The sequence below is a fragment of the Mustela putorius genome, unplaced genomic scaffold (assembly GCF_011764305.1).
Source record: "Mustela putorius furo isolate JIRA1106 unplaced genomic scaffold, ASM1176430v1.1 tig00000179_pilon_pilon_pilon, whole genome shotgun sequence".
Lineage (NCBI taxonomy): Eukaryota > Metazoa > Chordata > Mammalia > Carnivora > Mustelidae > Mustela > Mustela putorius.
The window spans coordinates 863,271-881,914 of record NW_025421305.1 but is presented as its reverse complement, the minus strand read 5'-3'; the positions used below and the strand labels follow the sequence as shown (position 1 = coordinate 881,914).

At 34.7% G+C, this 18,644-nt stretch overlaps 1 protein-coding gene across 5 annotated transcripts in view; it reads left to right on the top strand.

Moving 5' to 3' along the window:
* Positions 1-18,644, top strand: part of TDRD3 (tudor domain containing 3) — a 164,663-nt gene that overhangs the window by 113,290 nt on the left and 32,729 nt on the right. For all 5 annotated transcript variants that reach the window (XM_045076600.1, XM_045076601.1, XM_045076599.1 and 2 more), the window contains exons 11-12: positions 8,990-9,840; positions 15,755-15,880. In XM_045076600.1, coding sequence (XP_044932535.1) covers positions 8,990-9,840; positions 15,755-15,880 — 977 coding nt within the window. The remainder of the gene's footprint in view (positions 1-8,989; positions 9,841-15,754; positions 15,881-18,644) is intronic.

Genomic DNA, 18,644 nt, shown 5'->3' with positions numbered 1-18,644 from the left:
TCTTGGAGGATTACTCTGCAGTAGTTTCAGCTATTCAACTTGAATCATTTTAGACATCAGTAGGTAACCTGTTGTACCACGGTGCTGTGGCTTTTTAAAAACAGTGTTGTAACCAAAAGTGGACATTCCTTTGCTTTTTCTTTATAAAAATCCTCTTTACTATCTTTTTTTTTTTTGTCCCTGAAAATAAAGTAGCTTTAAATTTCACTAGCATATTTGACTTCAAGTTGTAAGAGTTCTTATTTTTGTTTTGCTGTAGTTTTCTGTAAAATTTGCAAGAAATGTGTTACAAAGATAATGTGGAATCTAAAATTATCATACTCATGATCCTGGGAAATTTTAATCAGCTTGGAAGAAAAGATCACACAAGTTAAGTTTAGTTTCTTATGTTTGACTATCGATGCTTCCTATATGACAGCTTTAGTTGTTTTGACACATTATCCTTTTGGTTTTTGCAAGTTTGATAATACGTGACATTTTAGTTGGTGTTTCCAGTTTATTTTCTGCAGTAAACATTGATATTTGATTTAAAGCAAAAATAATATAAGTTGTTATTTCTAAATGGTTTCTGACTTACAAGTTTAGCATCTCTTGTATAAATGCCCAGTTTATCAGGAAGGGAATGTTACTTGACTTACACAAGTGCACTAGTGCACACTTGAACTAAAGGCATTAACGGCAGTGAGTACTATAGGATGAGAGTAAGAATGCAGTGTTACGTTTGATTAAAAATTCTTGCATTTATGGGGGACCTGGGTGGCTCAGTGGGTTAAGCCTCTGCCTTCGGCTCAGGTCATGATCTCAGGGTCCTGGGATTGAGCCCCACATTGGGCTCTCTGCTCCATAGGGATCCTCCTTCCCCGCCTCTCTCTGCTTGCCTCACAGCCTACTTGTGATCTCTTTGTCAAATAAATAAAATCTTAAAAAAAAAAATCTTGTGTTTATTATATGAGGATATGCTAGGAAGATGAAATAATCCAATTTCTGAGGAGTTTTATAAGAAACACAGAAATGTGACTGACAGAACTTATTTAGCTATCAAAGTTGGCTGAAAGGAAAGGAATAAGGAACGGTCCTTTATAGTTTAGGGTTTAATGCATTAGGATTAAGAGCTCTGATGACTCAGGTAAAATGGCACAGCTCCAGGGAACACGTTAGGCTCCACAAAGCAGTGTCACCATACCCCATTACCTCATCTTCTCTAATGCTCCTTCATTAGAAGAGACAATCATTATACCCATAGAGGAGTGACCCAGAAAATGTTTTTTCTTCTTGAAATTGTTCAAAAATACAGGTTACAGGAGATTACGCTACCATGGTGATATGAACATACAGTACTAATTACCAAAAACAGCCCTTTATTTTTAAAAATGATTTCTCTTTACATGAGCTATGTATATTCAATCTGGGAAAGAGTGAATGATCATTTATTCATTCCACAATATTAACTTGAGGCTTACCATGTGGCAGATACTATGTTAGAAGGGATATATTGGTAAAAGAACACAGTTCAGAGATATTAAAGTCTAGCACAGGAGATAGATTCTGGCTATTCTCTTCTGTGCTGTTGTGTACATTGCTGTGCACAGAGCGAGGGTGCGTGGCTCAGTCTCTGTGGGGTTGGAGGAGAAGGACCTCCCAGGAAAAGTGAAATCCAAGCTGAGAACCAAAGAGAGGCTAGAGGGAAGACTCCTGGGACATGCTCAGGCACTGTGCAGGCATGGGTGCATGTGTGATCATAATCCACTGAAAACACTCAGAACATGACTTTTCTCATTTTCCAGGAAGTGAAACTCTGATTTAGGATATCTCTGAGTTACAAATGGAGAAAAGGCCAAATTGTGGCTAGAAATGCCCTCTGGCTAGGATGTAACAAAATTTTTAATGTGTTCAGAGGTAGAAGGGAAATTAAATTAATCCACTGACATATTTATATATGAAACTTGTGATGTAGCCATATTCCTACAGTTTGTTTATAAAGAAGGAAAATCAGCCTTCTTTATAAACATATGTATTCTCATTTAATGAATTGATTTATTTATATTTTTATGGTAGTCCTAACCTGTGTTCCATGAGGAAATACTGAAAATGACTCATGATTACTAATGATTTAATGCTGCTATCACAATGGTATCTTTGTTGCAGGGAAGTTAATACTGCAGTCTGGAACCTGACTGCTTGGTTAATCCCAGCTCTACCCGAGTTAGTTGTATGGCCTTGGTCAAGTTTCTACAACTTCTTTATTTGTAAAATGGGAATGTTATTATAGTTGTACCCTGAGCTAAGTTCATTTGGTCTTTTAACTATATGAGGAATTTTATGTACTCCCCAAACAAAACTTTTTTGTGTTTGTTTTCTTTTGCGTTTGTAAGAACTGGCTTGGACTTTGCATGCCTTTTGAGTATGACTGGAGAAGGGACATCTTTGCAGGTGTATCACGGGTGTGTGTTGTGTGTTTTCTCAGTGTTCTCATATTTATTCATTTATAGCAGCAATGATTTTATGCTTCACGCCCTCCTCTTTTTTCGTTGACTTTTCTTTCTGTTTTTAAAGGGGATTTGAGATACTAAAGGATTAATTCTGTGAACACTGAGTATTATAAATAGGTTTATTTGTGAGATTAGCCTTAAGCTTAATGTGTATCACAATTATGAAAGAATATTATGAGAATAAAAAAACTATATCTTTGAATAATGAAAGAAAAATGCCATGTCAGAGTACCAGTGTTCATTTTTGTGTCCTTTTATTCTGGGATTTGCTGGGGGTTTTGTTTTTTGTTTATTTTTTAGATTTTATTTCTTTATTTGACAGAGAGATAGGGAGAACCAGAGAGTCTAAGTGGAGGGAATGGTAGAGGGAGAAGAAGCATAGAGCCCGGCGATGGGGCTTGATCCTAGGACCTGGGATCACTACCCGAGCCAAAAACAGACACTCAAGCAACTGAGCCACCCAGGAGTTCCTGGGATTTGCTGTTTTTATATAGCATAATGGACATCAATTTTGATATATATATATATATATATATATATATATATATATATATAATCTCAATCTCTCTCTCTCTCTCTATATATATATATAAAATCTCAATTTCAAGGGGGAAAAGGTTATATATATATATATATAGCCTTTTCCTCCTTGAAATTAATAATTAGTGGTGATTATGTTTTTATCTAAAATTCTGCCTGCAAGGATTTTTTCAGGGACACATTATGAGGCAAGTTTCCAGCCCAGGACTTTTATGTGTGGTGTTGCTTCTTGGATTACTCTTCTTGACTTTCATTGTATTGCTTCTCATCTTTAGGGTGCAGCCAAAGCACACTTCTTCACAGAACTTTTCCTCCTAAATTGGTATACTCCCACTCCTCCCAGTTTTATATAGAAGTCTATATATTTCCTTCTTAGTCATTATCACAATTTTAAACTGTTACTACTTTACTTATTTGTTGTCTGCTGCTTCCTGTTATACCTAAAGCACCACAGAATAAAGAGATTATGAGTCTTACCACTGCTTTGTATAAAGTGACTAGAACAGTATTGATGCTTTTCCAGAGTCCATGCTCACCTAACTATAGTATAGAATAACTGAATGAAGAAAATATGTAGGTAGCATTATTCCAGTTTTCAAAGGTCACACAGTTGCTCAGTGATAGGACTGGGATTTAATTCCAATTGTCAGTCTAATCCAAAGACCTCATCCGGACCATGAAAAAGACAATTTCACAACTACTTCCTAATTGATTCTTCACCATAATCTTGTAATAATTATAATTATCCACACTTTCTAGATGAAGAAACTGGGTATCTTTGTGACTTTGTCAAAGATGCATCACTCAGAAGTAGGAGAATGAACTTGTTTGGCTTGAGCTCAGTGTTTTTATGTTGTGCAGTGTTTCTCTGTAATCACTGAACTCGATCTCTGTCCCAATGTGCTTTGATGCAAACCTTTCTTACAGAAAGTGTATTTTCTATTTCAGTGTTGCTCCCTTAGCTGAGCCCAGGTGACAGTGTTAAACAGGTAATGATTTTGAACTTAGAAGCTATCCCATTCCCATTGTTTTTAGTAACTGTATCTTTCCTTTAATAAATACTTACTGAATACTATTTGTTTGACTATATTACAGCTAGGTACTAGAGAAAACAATGCCGAGTAAGACTTACACTCCACCCTCATTTTGGTTAATACATAATAATATTTCAAGTACCTTCTTAAAAAAAAATGGAATGTCAAAATTAATGAGATGCCTCTGGGCATGGAAAATGGGAAGATGGCCTTAATGCATAGTTGACTTAAAAGTATACAGCAGCTGTTGAGATGTGCATGAGTCTGCTTTTTTTGCTCAAAAATAAATAAAATATGTATAGATATGTCTGTATGAATTATATAAAAAGGAAGAATAACCTCTGAAAATGCTAATATTGGCTATCTCTAGAGGTAGGTTTGGGTAGGCAGAAGGTAGTACTTCCATTCTATTTGTATTTCTTATGATAGGATTATGAGTGATTTTTTTTACTTTTTAAAGTATTTCTTAGTATTTTTTAATATAGAAAAATTTCAAAGGGTGTATAAGAGAATTTTATCTGGAGAATGTTTTTTAAATATTTATAATATTTTAAAATATTTAATATTTTAAATATTTTAAAAACAGTAATAGAGTAAGATTTTGATTTTCTGATCTATCTGAATTTTCTCTATAATATGATTTTTTATAATTTGACAGTGAAATTTTTACTAAAGCATTCTTTCTGCCCTATTTTCAACAACAACAACAAAAAGAAGCACAAAGGGAAAAATAAATCAAGGAAAGGATCCTTACTAGAGGTAGGGGTTGGAAGTAGGGGAGATGTGTAAATAGAGAAGCAACTTATTATCCAAGTATTTAAATTTGTTTATATTAATATAATGCTAATAATAATCATAATAGTAACAGTGACAGCTCACATTTACTGCATGCTTATTAAAACCAGGTATTGTCCTAAGTACTTTGCATATATAACTTAGTTAATCCTCTGTTATCCCTGTCTTAAAGAGGGGGCTCTGAAAAGTTATCTCTTGTCGAAAGATTACAAAACTATTACCTGTCCGAGCTGTGTTATAACCTATACAGTCCTTCTCCAGAGGTTGTACCTGACACACTGCTGTCTCTGTCAGTTTGTGAAATTCCAGATACCAGTCCAACTCTTAATAAGGGTTTTAGGTTTTTTTCTGCATTGATAAAAGACTTAAAATTTTAGGTCAGGATTCTGGTAGTATCCAAATTTTCCTAGTATCCAGATTTATTTTTTCAGCCCATCAGGGACTGGGAAAAAGCCTTTGTGATTTCTGCATCTCACCAGAAGTGAACAGATGTAGGGGATAAAATTGTAGCCAACACATTGGTTGCATTCTGTTTTGTTTCTCTGGTCAGGCAGCTTGGCATAGTGGGAAATAGTGGCTTCAAGGAGAATTGAGTTTAAATTCTGGCAACATTCTCTAGCTTCTAGCCTTCTTTGTTTCTTTATTTGGAAAATAAAGATAATATTGCTCTTCAGGGTGAATATGAGAATTACATGAAATAATATAGACAAAAGACCTTCAGAGTAGAGTCAGGCACATAGTAAAATCTTAATAAATATTAAGTCACTTCTGGTAGATATCTCAGAATAAGTTGAAGAATCATCAGGAAATAAAATATACTGGATTTTTAACTATAAAATGCAGGTACAAATAATACTGGAAAATGAATATTCAGTGGGGAAGTATTAATATTTTAAGATGCCCGATTAATTCAGCACATTCCTATATACAAACCCAAATAGTTTGTGGCGATTAGTAAATTCATTTTTAATGACCCTTACATTTCAAATCATGAGAATGTAAAACATTGTAATCAATTATCTTAAAAACATACATTAGGAACTAATGTTCTGATGTGATATGAAAATTTTATCACAAGTCAGACTAAACTCATACAGCAGTCTTTTTTTAGTTTCTTCATTTGAGCTTTTATCCCTTTGCTCTTTTAGGGGCTCTTGGCTGGTTCAGTCAGTGGGGCATGCGACTGTCCATCTGAGGGTCATCAGTTCAAGCCTCACACTAGGTGAGGAATCCACTTAAAAAAAAAAAAAAGGATATCACGTTGATCTTTTAATTGTTTTCACATTTTTGTCCATTTTTTGATGAATTTTTCCATTGTTTTTGCTAATCTCCCCCTTTTTTCTCCTATTTAAAATTAAATGTTACCAATTTCTATATATGTTTTTGTTTCATGTTTCTTCTTCAGGTCATTTAAAAAAAAAAACCCTGCATTTTATCCCACTGCCTATATGGAAAAATATCTCAGTATATTTATTACTAGAGTGGCACATGTGGTGTTGAGTAGTTTTTTTGGGTGGTTTGAAATCATCATGCCTTCTGAAGAAGTGTGGCAGAGAACAATTAGATTCTGAGGGAAAACTATGAAGATTTATTTCTGTTTGATTTTGGGGCTATTTCTTTATTTAAAATCAAATTTTCCACAATTTAGTAATTGAGCATATTCTGTTATTTAATAGGTTAGCTTACTTTGAAAATACTTTCTTTGTATCTCACTTCATTACATAACACCCTAAGAAAAGATACTGGATTTAAGCACATTCAAGAATCATGAAACATTTAAGGACCTTCCTTTCTTGACTTACTGTTATTCTTTTTTTTTTTTAAAAAGTGGTTGTATGTGAAAACTGTGTTCTTTTAAAAGTACAGTTGTATTTTCTGCCTTATTAAAATAAGTTTATTTCTAAGAGCAGTTTTTATTTTAAACAATAATTTTCTGTAGGAATTCTTCTCTCACTATTATTATCTCAGCATAATAAAGTATATTCAAAATTAGTAAATTACTTTTTTATTCTGTAATCTAATCTACGTCATCAAATAAATATGGAAATCTTGTCCTTTTTTTTTCTTTTAGAAGAACTGAAATCAAACTCTCCCACACCTACATTCTGTATACATGATTGTCCATTTTTTTTGTATACATGATTATCCAGATCCCTACCTGTAATCCAGGATATTTAGTTGCTCTCGTGATGACCAAAGTTATTTGTACTTCCTGACCATCATAGATATTGGTGGCCCTAATTGGCATAACTTAAAAATTGATTCCTAAACATAGCAGTTCTAAAATTCATACTTCTCAAATATCTATTCAAACCTAATTGACAGCAAACAAAATACCTTCATATTTTACTTGTTTTGGAGGCTGAAAATTTCCTTCAGTGCACTCTGCAAGGGACCTCTCTCTGTTACATAAATCTTAATATCTTGAGACTACTGTGAGGACTATTGATAATGTATATAAAGGCCGATGTGTGGTGCCTAATACATATCAGATAGTCAGCAAGAGGCAATTGCTGTTTTTATTCTCTAAGAATGACTGGAACAAATGCCAGTACATGCTTTCTGCTGAAAATGCTCATTTGTGTCCTACTTATGTTCACTCTTCTTGCCTCCCTCAATTATCATTCTTGGATAGTAGTGCCAATAGAAACTAAAGGTGGCCATTTTTCTTCTCTCTGAAGAAAAATATAATATTGACTGCAGTTGTTAAAAATAAGATACTTGTGTTATATTTATAAAGCAGATCTTGAGAAAGGGCGGTTTTTAAAAATTATCTCTTTAAATAGTCTTGTCTTCTCTTTGAGATCTTGCATATTCGAAAAAATATGTATTCTTTGTCAAAATTAATGGATGATTTGGCTGGGTATAGAATTGTACTTAGGAAATAATTTTCCTTTAATTTCAAAGACATGTAAAGCCTATTAGATTGGCTTTGACTTCCAGTGGTTGTATTGAGAAGTTTCTTGCCATTGTGAGTCTTGATCTTACTTTGTCACTCAGGAACTTTTAAGGGTCTTCTCTTTTTCCTGTCATTTGAGACATTTTACCTGGTACCCTTTGCCTTCAGTGGGTGTTTGAAAATGTATGGAAACAGATTTGGACGTCAGAGTGACTAGGGAGGATGCTTTGGGATTTAGTGCCTGGGTATGAGAAAGGTTAATTTTCTTAAAAAGCAGGAAAGCGTCTCACTCAAAATGTCAGTAGGCCACTGTTAAGAAATACTGTAACCCCTGTATATGACAAGAGAAACAAGACATGTACACCAAAGGCCAGTCAATATGTTTAGTAATGAGGTTGTAAACATGCTGTGTGAAACAATGAAGAAAGTATAAATGACAAGTTACAGATTGAAGTACAATAAAAATCACTACATGAAATATAGACAGTAAATTATCCATTAGTATGTATTTACTATGTTACTGCTTTGGGTTACTAGTTGGACATTATCTGCACTATTGTGCTTACTCATATTTTTGACATTTTTTTCTGTATTTCCAAGTATTACCTGCTCTTAATTACTTTGATAAGTCAAAAAATTATTTATTCTTTTCTATGGTAGGATATCTATTTGTAATCTGAACACATAACAATTCCAGATCCAGACAGAGTTGAGGAGTAACATTTTTGCAGAGGCTAGAACTTGACAGACAATGATAGCATATGTATTTAAATTGAAGTGGAATTTGGGAAAGAGTTGGGAAAGCAATAGTTGTACAGTTTCATAGCAGCTTCTTAGCAGTTTGCAGTTCTGTTTCATTAATGTCTTGGAAAGTGAATTACCAGAATAGCATATATGGTTAGCTATATTACAAGAATACAAACATTCAAGGACAAAGATAGATTCCTTCTAGATTTCCACCATTGTCTCATGGTTCACATCATTGTCTTACTTCACTGATGTGGCTAGCCAGCCACATTAGTGAAAACTGTAAATCAGAAATACATTAGGAATACAGAACTTGAAGGAAGCAGAGAGGGATTAAGGTAATGAGGTGGGGAGGTAGTGGACGGTGGTAGAATAAGTAGCTTGATAATTCATATTAACATAACAATTGTTAGATATTTTTAAATAATCCGGTTCTAATGCAGAGCCTTCATTTAATACATATGTAATAAACTTTTATTTTTCAGAACCTAAATCACAGCTGCAGCAGCTTCATCAGGGACAGCACAGATTGTCAAATACTGAGCAAAATGGAGTAAAAGATAATAATCAACCAAGGTATCTTCCGCGAAATGATACCAGACAGCCAAGAAATGAGAAACCTCCTCGTTTTCAAAGAGACACCCAAAATTCAAAGTCAGTTTTAGAAGGCAGTGGATTACCTAGAAACAGAGGTTCTGAAAGACTAAGTACTTCTTCAGGATCTGAAGTATGGGCTGAAGAGAGAATCAAGTGTGATAGACCCTATTCCAGATATGACAGAACTAAAGATACTACATACCCTATAAGTTCTCAGCACAGTGATGGTGCTTTCAAAAAAAGGGATAACTCTATGCAAAGCAGATCAGGAAAAGGCCCGTCCTATGCAGAGGCAAAAGAAAATCCACTTCCTCAAGAATCCACTGATTATAATAATCAAAAACGTGGGAAAAGAGAAAACCAAACAGCAAATCCTGATCATTTTTATGACAGGAAACCACGAACAATAACTAATGAAACTTTCAGTGGTGTAAAAATTGAAAAACATTTTAATGTAAATACTGATTTCCAGAATCCTGTCCGAACTAATAGTTTCACTGGTGTTCCAAATGGAGAGACAGACATGCCACTGAAGGGCCGGCGAGTAGGACCTATTAAGCCAACAGGACCCATCACAGCTACGCCCTATGATGATAAAGTGTTTTACAGTAGTGGGCCCAAAAGAAGATCTGGGCCTATTAAACCAGAAAAAGTACTGGAATCATCTATTCCTATGGAGTACGCAAAATTGTGGAAACCTGGAGACGAATGTTTTGCACTTTACTGGGAAGACAACAAGGTATGCATGCACTGAAGTTATCATATACTGGTATTACTAAATGTCACATTGCAGTGAGAGTATAGACGGCCATGCTTTGGGACTGTGAGTTTTGTTCTATGGCTATAACTGTTTAAAGTCTTTGAACAGATTTATAGATATGTAATTTATAAAAGGAAAAATAAAATATTTAATATTTTTATGAATGGTTAGGGAGACTCGGTCTCAAAATTTGGTTAGGTAAGGTTTGATTTTAGATCATATATCAGAACAGTATTTAAAAGTAATTAAGTGGGGGTGCCTGGGTGGCTCAGTGGGTTGAGCCTCTGCCTTCGGCTCAGGTCATGATCCCAGGGTCCTGGGATCAAGCCCCGCATCGGGCTCTCCGCTCAACAAGCAGGAAGCCTACTTCCTCCTCTCTCTCTCTGCCTGCCTCTCTGCCTACTGCCTACTTGTGATCTCTCTCTCTCTGTCAAATAGATAAGTGAAATCTTTAAAAAAAAAAAAAAAGTAATTAAGTGAAGTTGATCAGTTACTTCATTTATCATCAACTGAACTATCAATGTTTACTTTTCTTTCTAATAAAGTTATACTGATTCACAAGGAAGAAAATGAGTTGAGTGACACAGAGTTAAATTCTGCAGATTTTGTTTTTAAATTGAAGAAAATACGCAGTTCGCCTACTTAAAAAATAACGGGAAGGTTAATTATTTAGCTAACATTAATGATAATTATTAAGCCAATAATTTGTGTTTTTTTTAAAGATTTTTCTTTATTTATTCAACAGACAGGGATCATAAGTAGGCAGAGAGGCAGTCAGAGAGAGAGGGAAGCAGGCTCCCTGCTATGCAGAGAGCCCGATGTGGGGCTCGATCCCAGGACCCTGAGATCATGACCTGAGCTGAAGGCAGAGGCTTAACCCACTGAGCCACCCAGGCGCCCCTTAAGCCAATAATTTAAACATTCTTTAGTTCTATGTTATATGCTGGCTACAGTAAAAAGCAAGTAATCATGGAGAAAGCGAAGGGAAAGACAGATACAAGTCAAGAAGGAATACAGTGGATTAGATAAGAGTCTGGAAGAGAGGGATAATACTAATAGGGAACAGGAGGGGAAAGAGGAAAGATGCTCAGAGAGAAGGACCTTTGCATGTGTTTTCCCTTCTGCCCAACATGCTCTTCTACCAACTATTTTTCTCGTTCTTGAGGCTTGGCTCCAAGATCAATTCCTGGAGAAGCCTTCTTCCCCCTGCCCCTTCCTCCTTCCATCACTGTTGTCTTTCTCAATCAGTGCCTTGTTCACGTTCTAAAATTTACCATAGTATGTAAGTATTTTTAGTTTTGGTTCTAGGATTGATAAGCTCTTTCTCTTACCATAATTTTCAGTTTCTTGAAGGCAGGGCTCTGTCTAGTTGTCCTCAGCAGCCCTGCTTCTCCCACGATGAAGGGATTTCATAATTACTTGTACACCCTGTAATTAGTTAATTCTGAAGGAGGCACTTATATTGGAAAAAAAGGAGATTGGTAGGGAACTGGACATATCAACAAGATCATAGTAAAAAACAAAAAAGAGGAGTTATAGTGTGAGAGAGCTGGGTGGATGTGAGGATTAAGTTAAAGAAAAAAATATTTGAAATAAATATTTCATAGATAGAGTAGTTTCAGTTGAGAAGGTAAGGCTGTGCCCATGAGTATTTGTGTTTGGCTAAAAGGAGTAGTGGATGCAGTTAACTGTAGTTTTCAGGGAACTGACATTCAGCCTAGGGAATGTGGTTAGATCTTTTAAAAGGATGCAGTTGGACCGGAGATCAGGAACTAGGGCCTCTTGTGTTCAGTGAATGATGAAGCATAAGCAGGGTGTTAGGTGTTTCCCGGTGATAGCAAAGAGAAGGGTACAGGGTGGTATAACTAGATGGCATAGTCATGTAAGGTTTTTGTATGAATGTGGGATTGCATCTGTCTAGAAGCAGCATCTCTACTGTTGAGTTTTTATTCAAAGCTAGAAAGAGGAGGAGACAGCACTAGCGTGTCGTTGCTGCCGCCGCCACCACCTTCTCCTCCTGCTTCTCCTTCTCCTCCTTCTCTTCTCCCTTCTTCTTCAAGAAAAGCAGAAGCCATTCCAGAAGTACCATCAGACAGTCTCATTGGTTGGAACTATTTCACTGGCTCTTCCCTTGCTGTTAGGAAGGCCTGGAAAGCAAGTACAGGTGATCTTCACCACCCAGACTCTTACTCTTACAACTCAGGCTACTCGCTTTCCAACATGCAGGAACTATTTGATTTAGATAGTGGGAGACTATTTATGTTTAGCTGTTTCTCCCTCTTGGTAAAGGCAAGTAAAGGTAAAGTAGTTGGAAATCAGCATTGGTTGATAGAGCTAAAGGTATCTGTCTAAGAGGGAATGGCTACTTGTGTCAGTTGCTTCTGTGAAAGTTTGATTATGCTGAGAATGGACAGGTTTTTTTTTGTAATGGACAATGTAAGATTATTGGTGATCTTGATGTGCAGAGTGAGCAGAGGAAGTAAATGGAGTTTCAAGTTCAGTAACTTTTGAAAGGGTTAGTATATGACTCATGGTTTCTATTGAAATCGCACAGAGATCATGTCCTAGTAATAAGTGCAAAACTAATACAAACAAGCCATTTCAAAGCCTAAAACCAGCGATTTACAGGCTCAAGGATATCTATTTGTACTCTGTCTGCTGCCAAAAGAAAATATAATATTCTTTTTGTGAAAAATAACATTTTCTATAACCTCTTCTGTATTTCATATGTAGTGTGTGGTATCCTATAAAAAATTAGGAGATGTCGTTAAAAATGCAGAGAGAGAAAATGAATAAGAAGTAAGCAATAGAGAATAATAACAGACCTAAATATATTCAGATATTAGACTCAACAGATAAGTTCTTCAACAAATGTTGAGTAAACTGTAATTGAGTAGCTGCCAAGTGTCAGGTACTTGGGACATATCAGATAGTTCTGTCTGTGCTCTTACCCTAATTTCTTCAAATACATGATGAAATTATTAATAAAGCTTTATTTTTAACTAGTTATCTCAAAAAATCAAATAATACTGAATTCATCTGTTGCTTTTCTAAATATATTTAATATAATGGCATTTAGTTTGTGAAAGAGAATACCTAACAGTTCCCAAAATGTTTTGATCTTTTAGAGTATTCTTAGAATAATTGGATGATCTAGGGTGACTATTTTAGTTTTAATTGGATGTGTACTTTTATAAGAGTGAGCGACTGTGGACTTTCTAAAATTACACCGTTAAACAAATAATATTCACCCTCTGAAAGAGATGGGATTACTTGTCTTCTGAAAACACCTAATTTAAAAGATAGCTTTTAAATGTTTTGTCAAGAATAATCAGTTTTCCAATTTTCTAACCAGAGACCAACCAAGACAAAGATTTAAGAAAGACATGAGTTATAACTGTTGTTAAGAAACTGTAGTCTTAATTGCATTGTAGTGCGATATTGAGGATAATCAACTAATTAGCATAATCTATCATTTAAAAAGTTTCTCATAGTATCTTGCCTTCTCTCAACCTTTATTTCCATAGAAGGATTTGAGAATTTGGGACAATTCTCCTTCTCTCTCCACTGTCGTAGTTAGTTCAGTTTTTCTGACCTCAACTGGAATACTGTACCAACCTCCAAAATGGTTTTCTTGTCTTAAACCTTATTCTTCTTCAATTTGTCATTGAAACTACTATCACTGATCCTGGTCTTATACCATGTCATTCTTTCTAGTTAGAATCTGTCGCCTGTGGAACAAATCTAGCCTATAGCATGCATCCAGATCCCATCTGCTGGCCCTTATCTTCATGTCCATCTTATTTCCTATTGGTTGGCCCTTCTCACATCATGCCATAATTAACTCTAAGCTTTCCAGTTTCCTGCACTCATCTCCATATTTTATATCTCATTAACTTTCTGTGGAACTCCCTCCTCAATTTTTTTACTTAGCTAAACCTTCTTCATCCTTGAAGACTATAGCCATTGTCATCTGCTCCAGCAAGTTCTTCCCAAACGCCTCAGCCTTATTAAGTGCAGTATTACTGCACCATTAGTAGAGTGCAGTCCGTGTTATATAGAAGGCATTTTTTCCGCAGGTTGTTTTTATTAGACTTTAAGCTTGTAAAAGGATGTCAACTTATTTGTTTTCCTCGGATATAACCCTTGTTTGTTGAACTTACCAGAACTAACAATTGAAGCATAGGTCCAGAAATATAGCAATTCACAGATCACAGAAGTGTGAGGTTAAGAAATAAAGGAGGGATAGATAGATGTGAGCATATATCAAGAACTCTAATATAAGAAAAATTCCAAAGGAGAGGAAAGGGGACAGGAGGGGTAGGGAGCGAAGGAGGAAAGAGGAGGGGAAAGGAGGAGGGAAGGGAAAAGAAAAGGAAGGAAAAAAGGAAGGAAGGAAGGAAGTGGGGGGGGGCGGAGAGAAAAAAGAAAGAAAGAAAGAAAAGAAAAATTCCTGCATGGTGTCTCTAAACTTGCCAGCATCCAGACCTAGCAAAGAAACACTATAGATTAACTTAATAACCTTTGTGATGTTAATCAGTAAAAACAGGTATTTTTTTCCCTGGTATAGTCAGGATAATGTATTTTAGAAGGATGTAGACAATAAGCATTTGTGTTGTCTTTAACATTTTCTATTTTGGTGAGCTTATGAAGAGATCCTGTTAGAGTAGGTAGTGTTATAATAAGGGCATCCAACTGCCATCGTTTGAAAGAAATAGTCCTTAAAAGTAAATAGTTTTTTGTTTTCATTTCCTCTTCACTAAGGAACATTCAGACCTATAATTTGGTTCCTGAGTGGGTTGACCTGTAGTAGAGCAGTACTTCAATTAGTTAATTGACCTACTTCTAGTTACCTTAACAGAAAAAAATTTGATTGTTATTGTAATGTAAATCAGCTCCTTGTGAGTTTGTTAATGTGAATTAGTTCCCAGAGCCAAATTACATTAGGTAAACTGATAAAATAAAGTAGTCTAGTCTTGCAGTGTGTCCAATCCTGTAAATCCTGGATCTAAGTAACGTGATTACTCCTTATCTGATAACCCTACTTCACCCCGGCTGCCTGCAGCGACCGTGGCAGTGAGGCTTTTTTTAGAGATTTATTTTTGTAGTATATTTCTGTTTGTTACATAAATTGCTCCATAGTTCTATTTTCTGATCAGGACTAAGAATTGTCTGACTAATATTGTAAAAGGGCTTCACTGGCTAACAACAAAACATAACACTAGTTCTTTTTATACCCATTAACATGTGAATATTCTCTACTGACCCTCTTCCTTCTGTCCTGAAATCTTACTAATGTCAGAACTCCTATGGCTGAGAGAATTTCTCTCCTTTTTTTAGACAGCTTATGATTATCTAAAGGTAAGTTTTCTTTCTTAAAAATATTATTCCCTTGGGGCACCTGGGTGGCTCAGTGGGTTAAGCCGCTGCCTTCGGCTCAGGTCATGATCTCAGGGTCCTGGGATCGAGTCCCGCATCAGGCTCTCTGCTCAGCAGGGAGCCTGCTTCCTCCTCTCTCTCTCTGCCTGCTTCTCTGCCTACTTGTGATCTCTCTCTGTCAAATAAATAAATAAAATCTTTAAAAAAAAAAAACATTATTCCCTTAAAAATTTTCTTTCAAGTATTATGTATTTGAAAGTTGCTTAGAGAGTAGATCCTAAAAGTTTTCAAGAAAAAAAGCTTTGTAACTGTGTGTGGTGATGGACTTAACTAAACTTACTATGGTAATCATTTCACAATATAAATGTATTTCACTAAAAATTAATCTTAAAAAATGAGCTTTTAAAAAATGCACATTGTATTGTAACACTTTGAGTATTTACATTTCCATCAAATATTGCCCTTTGTAGACAATATGGATTGTCATATTTAAAACTGGTTTTTGTCTCCTCAGTTTTATAGAGCAGAAGTCGAAGCTCTCCATTCTTCAGGTATGACAGCAGTTGTTAAATTCATTGATTATGGAAACTATGAAGAGGTGCTACTAAGCAACGTCAGGCCCATTCAGACAGAGGCATGGGTACGTGATCCAAATTCTGTACGGAGGCATAAGCTATTTTGAAGAAAATGCGTAGCTCTAAAAGATTAGTCATAGCAATAAAAAAATTTGCCAGTGGAAAAAAATATTTTGAATTTGCTTGAAACTGGCTACTCCTAAAATAAAATTCTAATTGGTTGCATTGAACTACAATAAAAGTGAATGCGTTGGAATTAACTTTTCTTGTGTAATGCTTTGTTATATTATGCTTTGGAAATAGGTGCCCTTTTTTATGTTTGCAAGTCTTTGTGCATATTTTGTTCCTTCCTAGCTTGTTCCTTAAAATTTGACTAAATTATGTGCAGCAGTTGTCAGATTTAAATCCCTGTTGGATACGTGTATATTCTTTATTTTTTTTAGTTACATATCAAATTAAGAAAAACACTTTAAATTATACATAAAGTCATGCTGTGTGTACTACATATATATTTACATATGTGTATGTACAGATTGACGATAGTATCTGTTTAATAATTATTTGATTTTGTTGCCCAATGTATATCAAAGTTCTGTGATAATTTTGATGATGTAATTTAGAACTATTGGCCTCATGGGAGTCTATTTCATATAAGGACTTATGTGACTTTGTATAGATAGAATCTCAGTTACATTTCAAGAAAATCAGGAGGGTAAGGCATATTAATATTAGTTTCATACAGTTTTTTTTTAAATTTCCCTTCTCTAATTTATAAGTAGCTATTAATAAACTTATCATTAGAAGTCTAATTTGTTTCTGTTTCTCTAAAATATCAATATATACTATGAAATTGTATTATTCAGACATTAGCCTATCATTGAAATATGTAGTGTCTCCTCATTTGCTGACTTTAGTTTAGTTTTGGTCTTCTTACATTTTTCTGTCACCACCTCAGTGTCACCTACCCATACCCCATCCCTTCTCCTCAAAAGAAATAAAACAACAACAAAAAGCCTAGTACCAGTAATTATGCTTTGGGCCATGGAACTTTATTCTTTACCTTTTTATTCTAGAAAAACTATAATTTTCTAGATAATTTATCATTTCATATTTTATAATATATTACTAATGTTTCATATATTTAATTAAGAGATCTTTCTCCTCACTCTCATTGTCTAAAGTTTAGACACTTTTTCTCTAAAAAAGACTGAAAAATACCATCAGTACTTAATTTATGTCTTTCTTTTCTTGGGAAACTTGACGTAACCATATCTTTGCCCCTCTGATTCTCATATGACTGGCTATTTTCTTTCTCTTTTTTTCCATTAATACCTCTTAATCTCATTTTGATGGTAAAAATAATTATTTATTAAGTCTGTATTTCTAGAAGATGAGTCCGGGTTTGGTGTTCATAATGTGCTTTCAAATGTGTTTAACTATTACAGTCAAAGGGTCAAAATAGAGTTTTTACCTTTCGTTTTTTTTTTTTTTAATTTTTTAAAGGATTTGATAAGAGATTGATTTTATTCTTTTCTCCCTAGAGAAATATTTTGCTTCCTTACTTTACCTCTTTTCTACTTCCTTTCTCTGTTTTAGGGTGGCCATAACTGCTGAGCACATTTGTCGTTCCTCACTGTAGCTCTTCCATTCAAAGGTGTTTGGTACTGAGTGATAATTTTCTTTCTACAGTCAGTGGCTTTGCCTTTCCCCGCCTTGATAGTCTTCATTGCTTTATCATTGATTTTAAGTCCATTTAAATTTAGCTGGACAATAACTTTATCAGATGTCACAGCCCATGTAGCGATTAGGAACCACAGCAATACTTTCACATTCTTTCTACCCATTTGTGAATATTCATCTATGTTTTATTCCATTTTTTTACCAATTTACTTTTTTGCAGTCAGCTTAAAAATCTTGTAAAATGCTTGAAGTATTTTACAGAAAGAAGCAGGATAGAATCACTAAATCTTTTGAAGATTTTGGTATTTTTCTCTCCTGTGATTGTTGATATTTTATGATTTTGTGTAAATTAATATAGCAGATATTTTTGCATCATAAACATTGTTTTGGGGAACAAGATCATTCTTCTTTATCTGCTTCAATATCTGACTTAGTTTGTAGAAGCATCTCCTTGATATGCAGATGATGTCACCATCATCTTCATTCATCTCCATTTCAAAAAAAAAATACGTATGTGCATTTTTCCATAAAAAGCCCCTGAAGAACCAGAGTGCATGCAGTTGTCAATACATTTAACGTAGAGTTAGCGTTGTGTTCTCCTGGCCTCTGAGAGTATTAATGTTGGGGTCTATGAGCACTTATTCTTTGTGACAAGTTTTAAGTTAATCAAAAGCAAATATTCCCTAAATCAATAAGAAGAAAATGCTAATTGACAAGTCCTACTAGAAAAATTAAAGGGCTGCAAAGGTAGAGTGAAGTTTTTAGAAGCCTTAACACAGTTGTTCACTCATGGATTGTGTAATTTTTAATTTTTAACTCTTGCACTATTTTTAATTGTGGTATTATATTGTATCTTTTATTAAAGAGTTTGTTTGTTATTGGTGTAAGATTTTGGAAGAACGTCATTTTCCTAAATGTAGCAATGACTATTCATTAAAGAGTTTTCTAATAGTTTGCTGGAAAAACAACCCAAAAACTTGCATATAAACCAAAAGCTTTTATAGAAATCAGTTGCCTGTATTGTCTCTTAAAGCATAAGGGTAAATCATTAAATAAAAAGCATGAAATCTAAAGAGACTCAGAGACTAAATTCATAGTCTCTCGTATGGAAAATTAAAATGAAAATCAATTTAATACTTTAAATCCAAG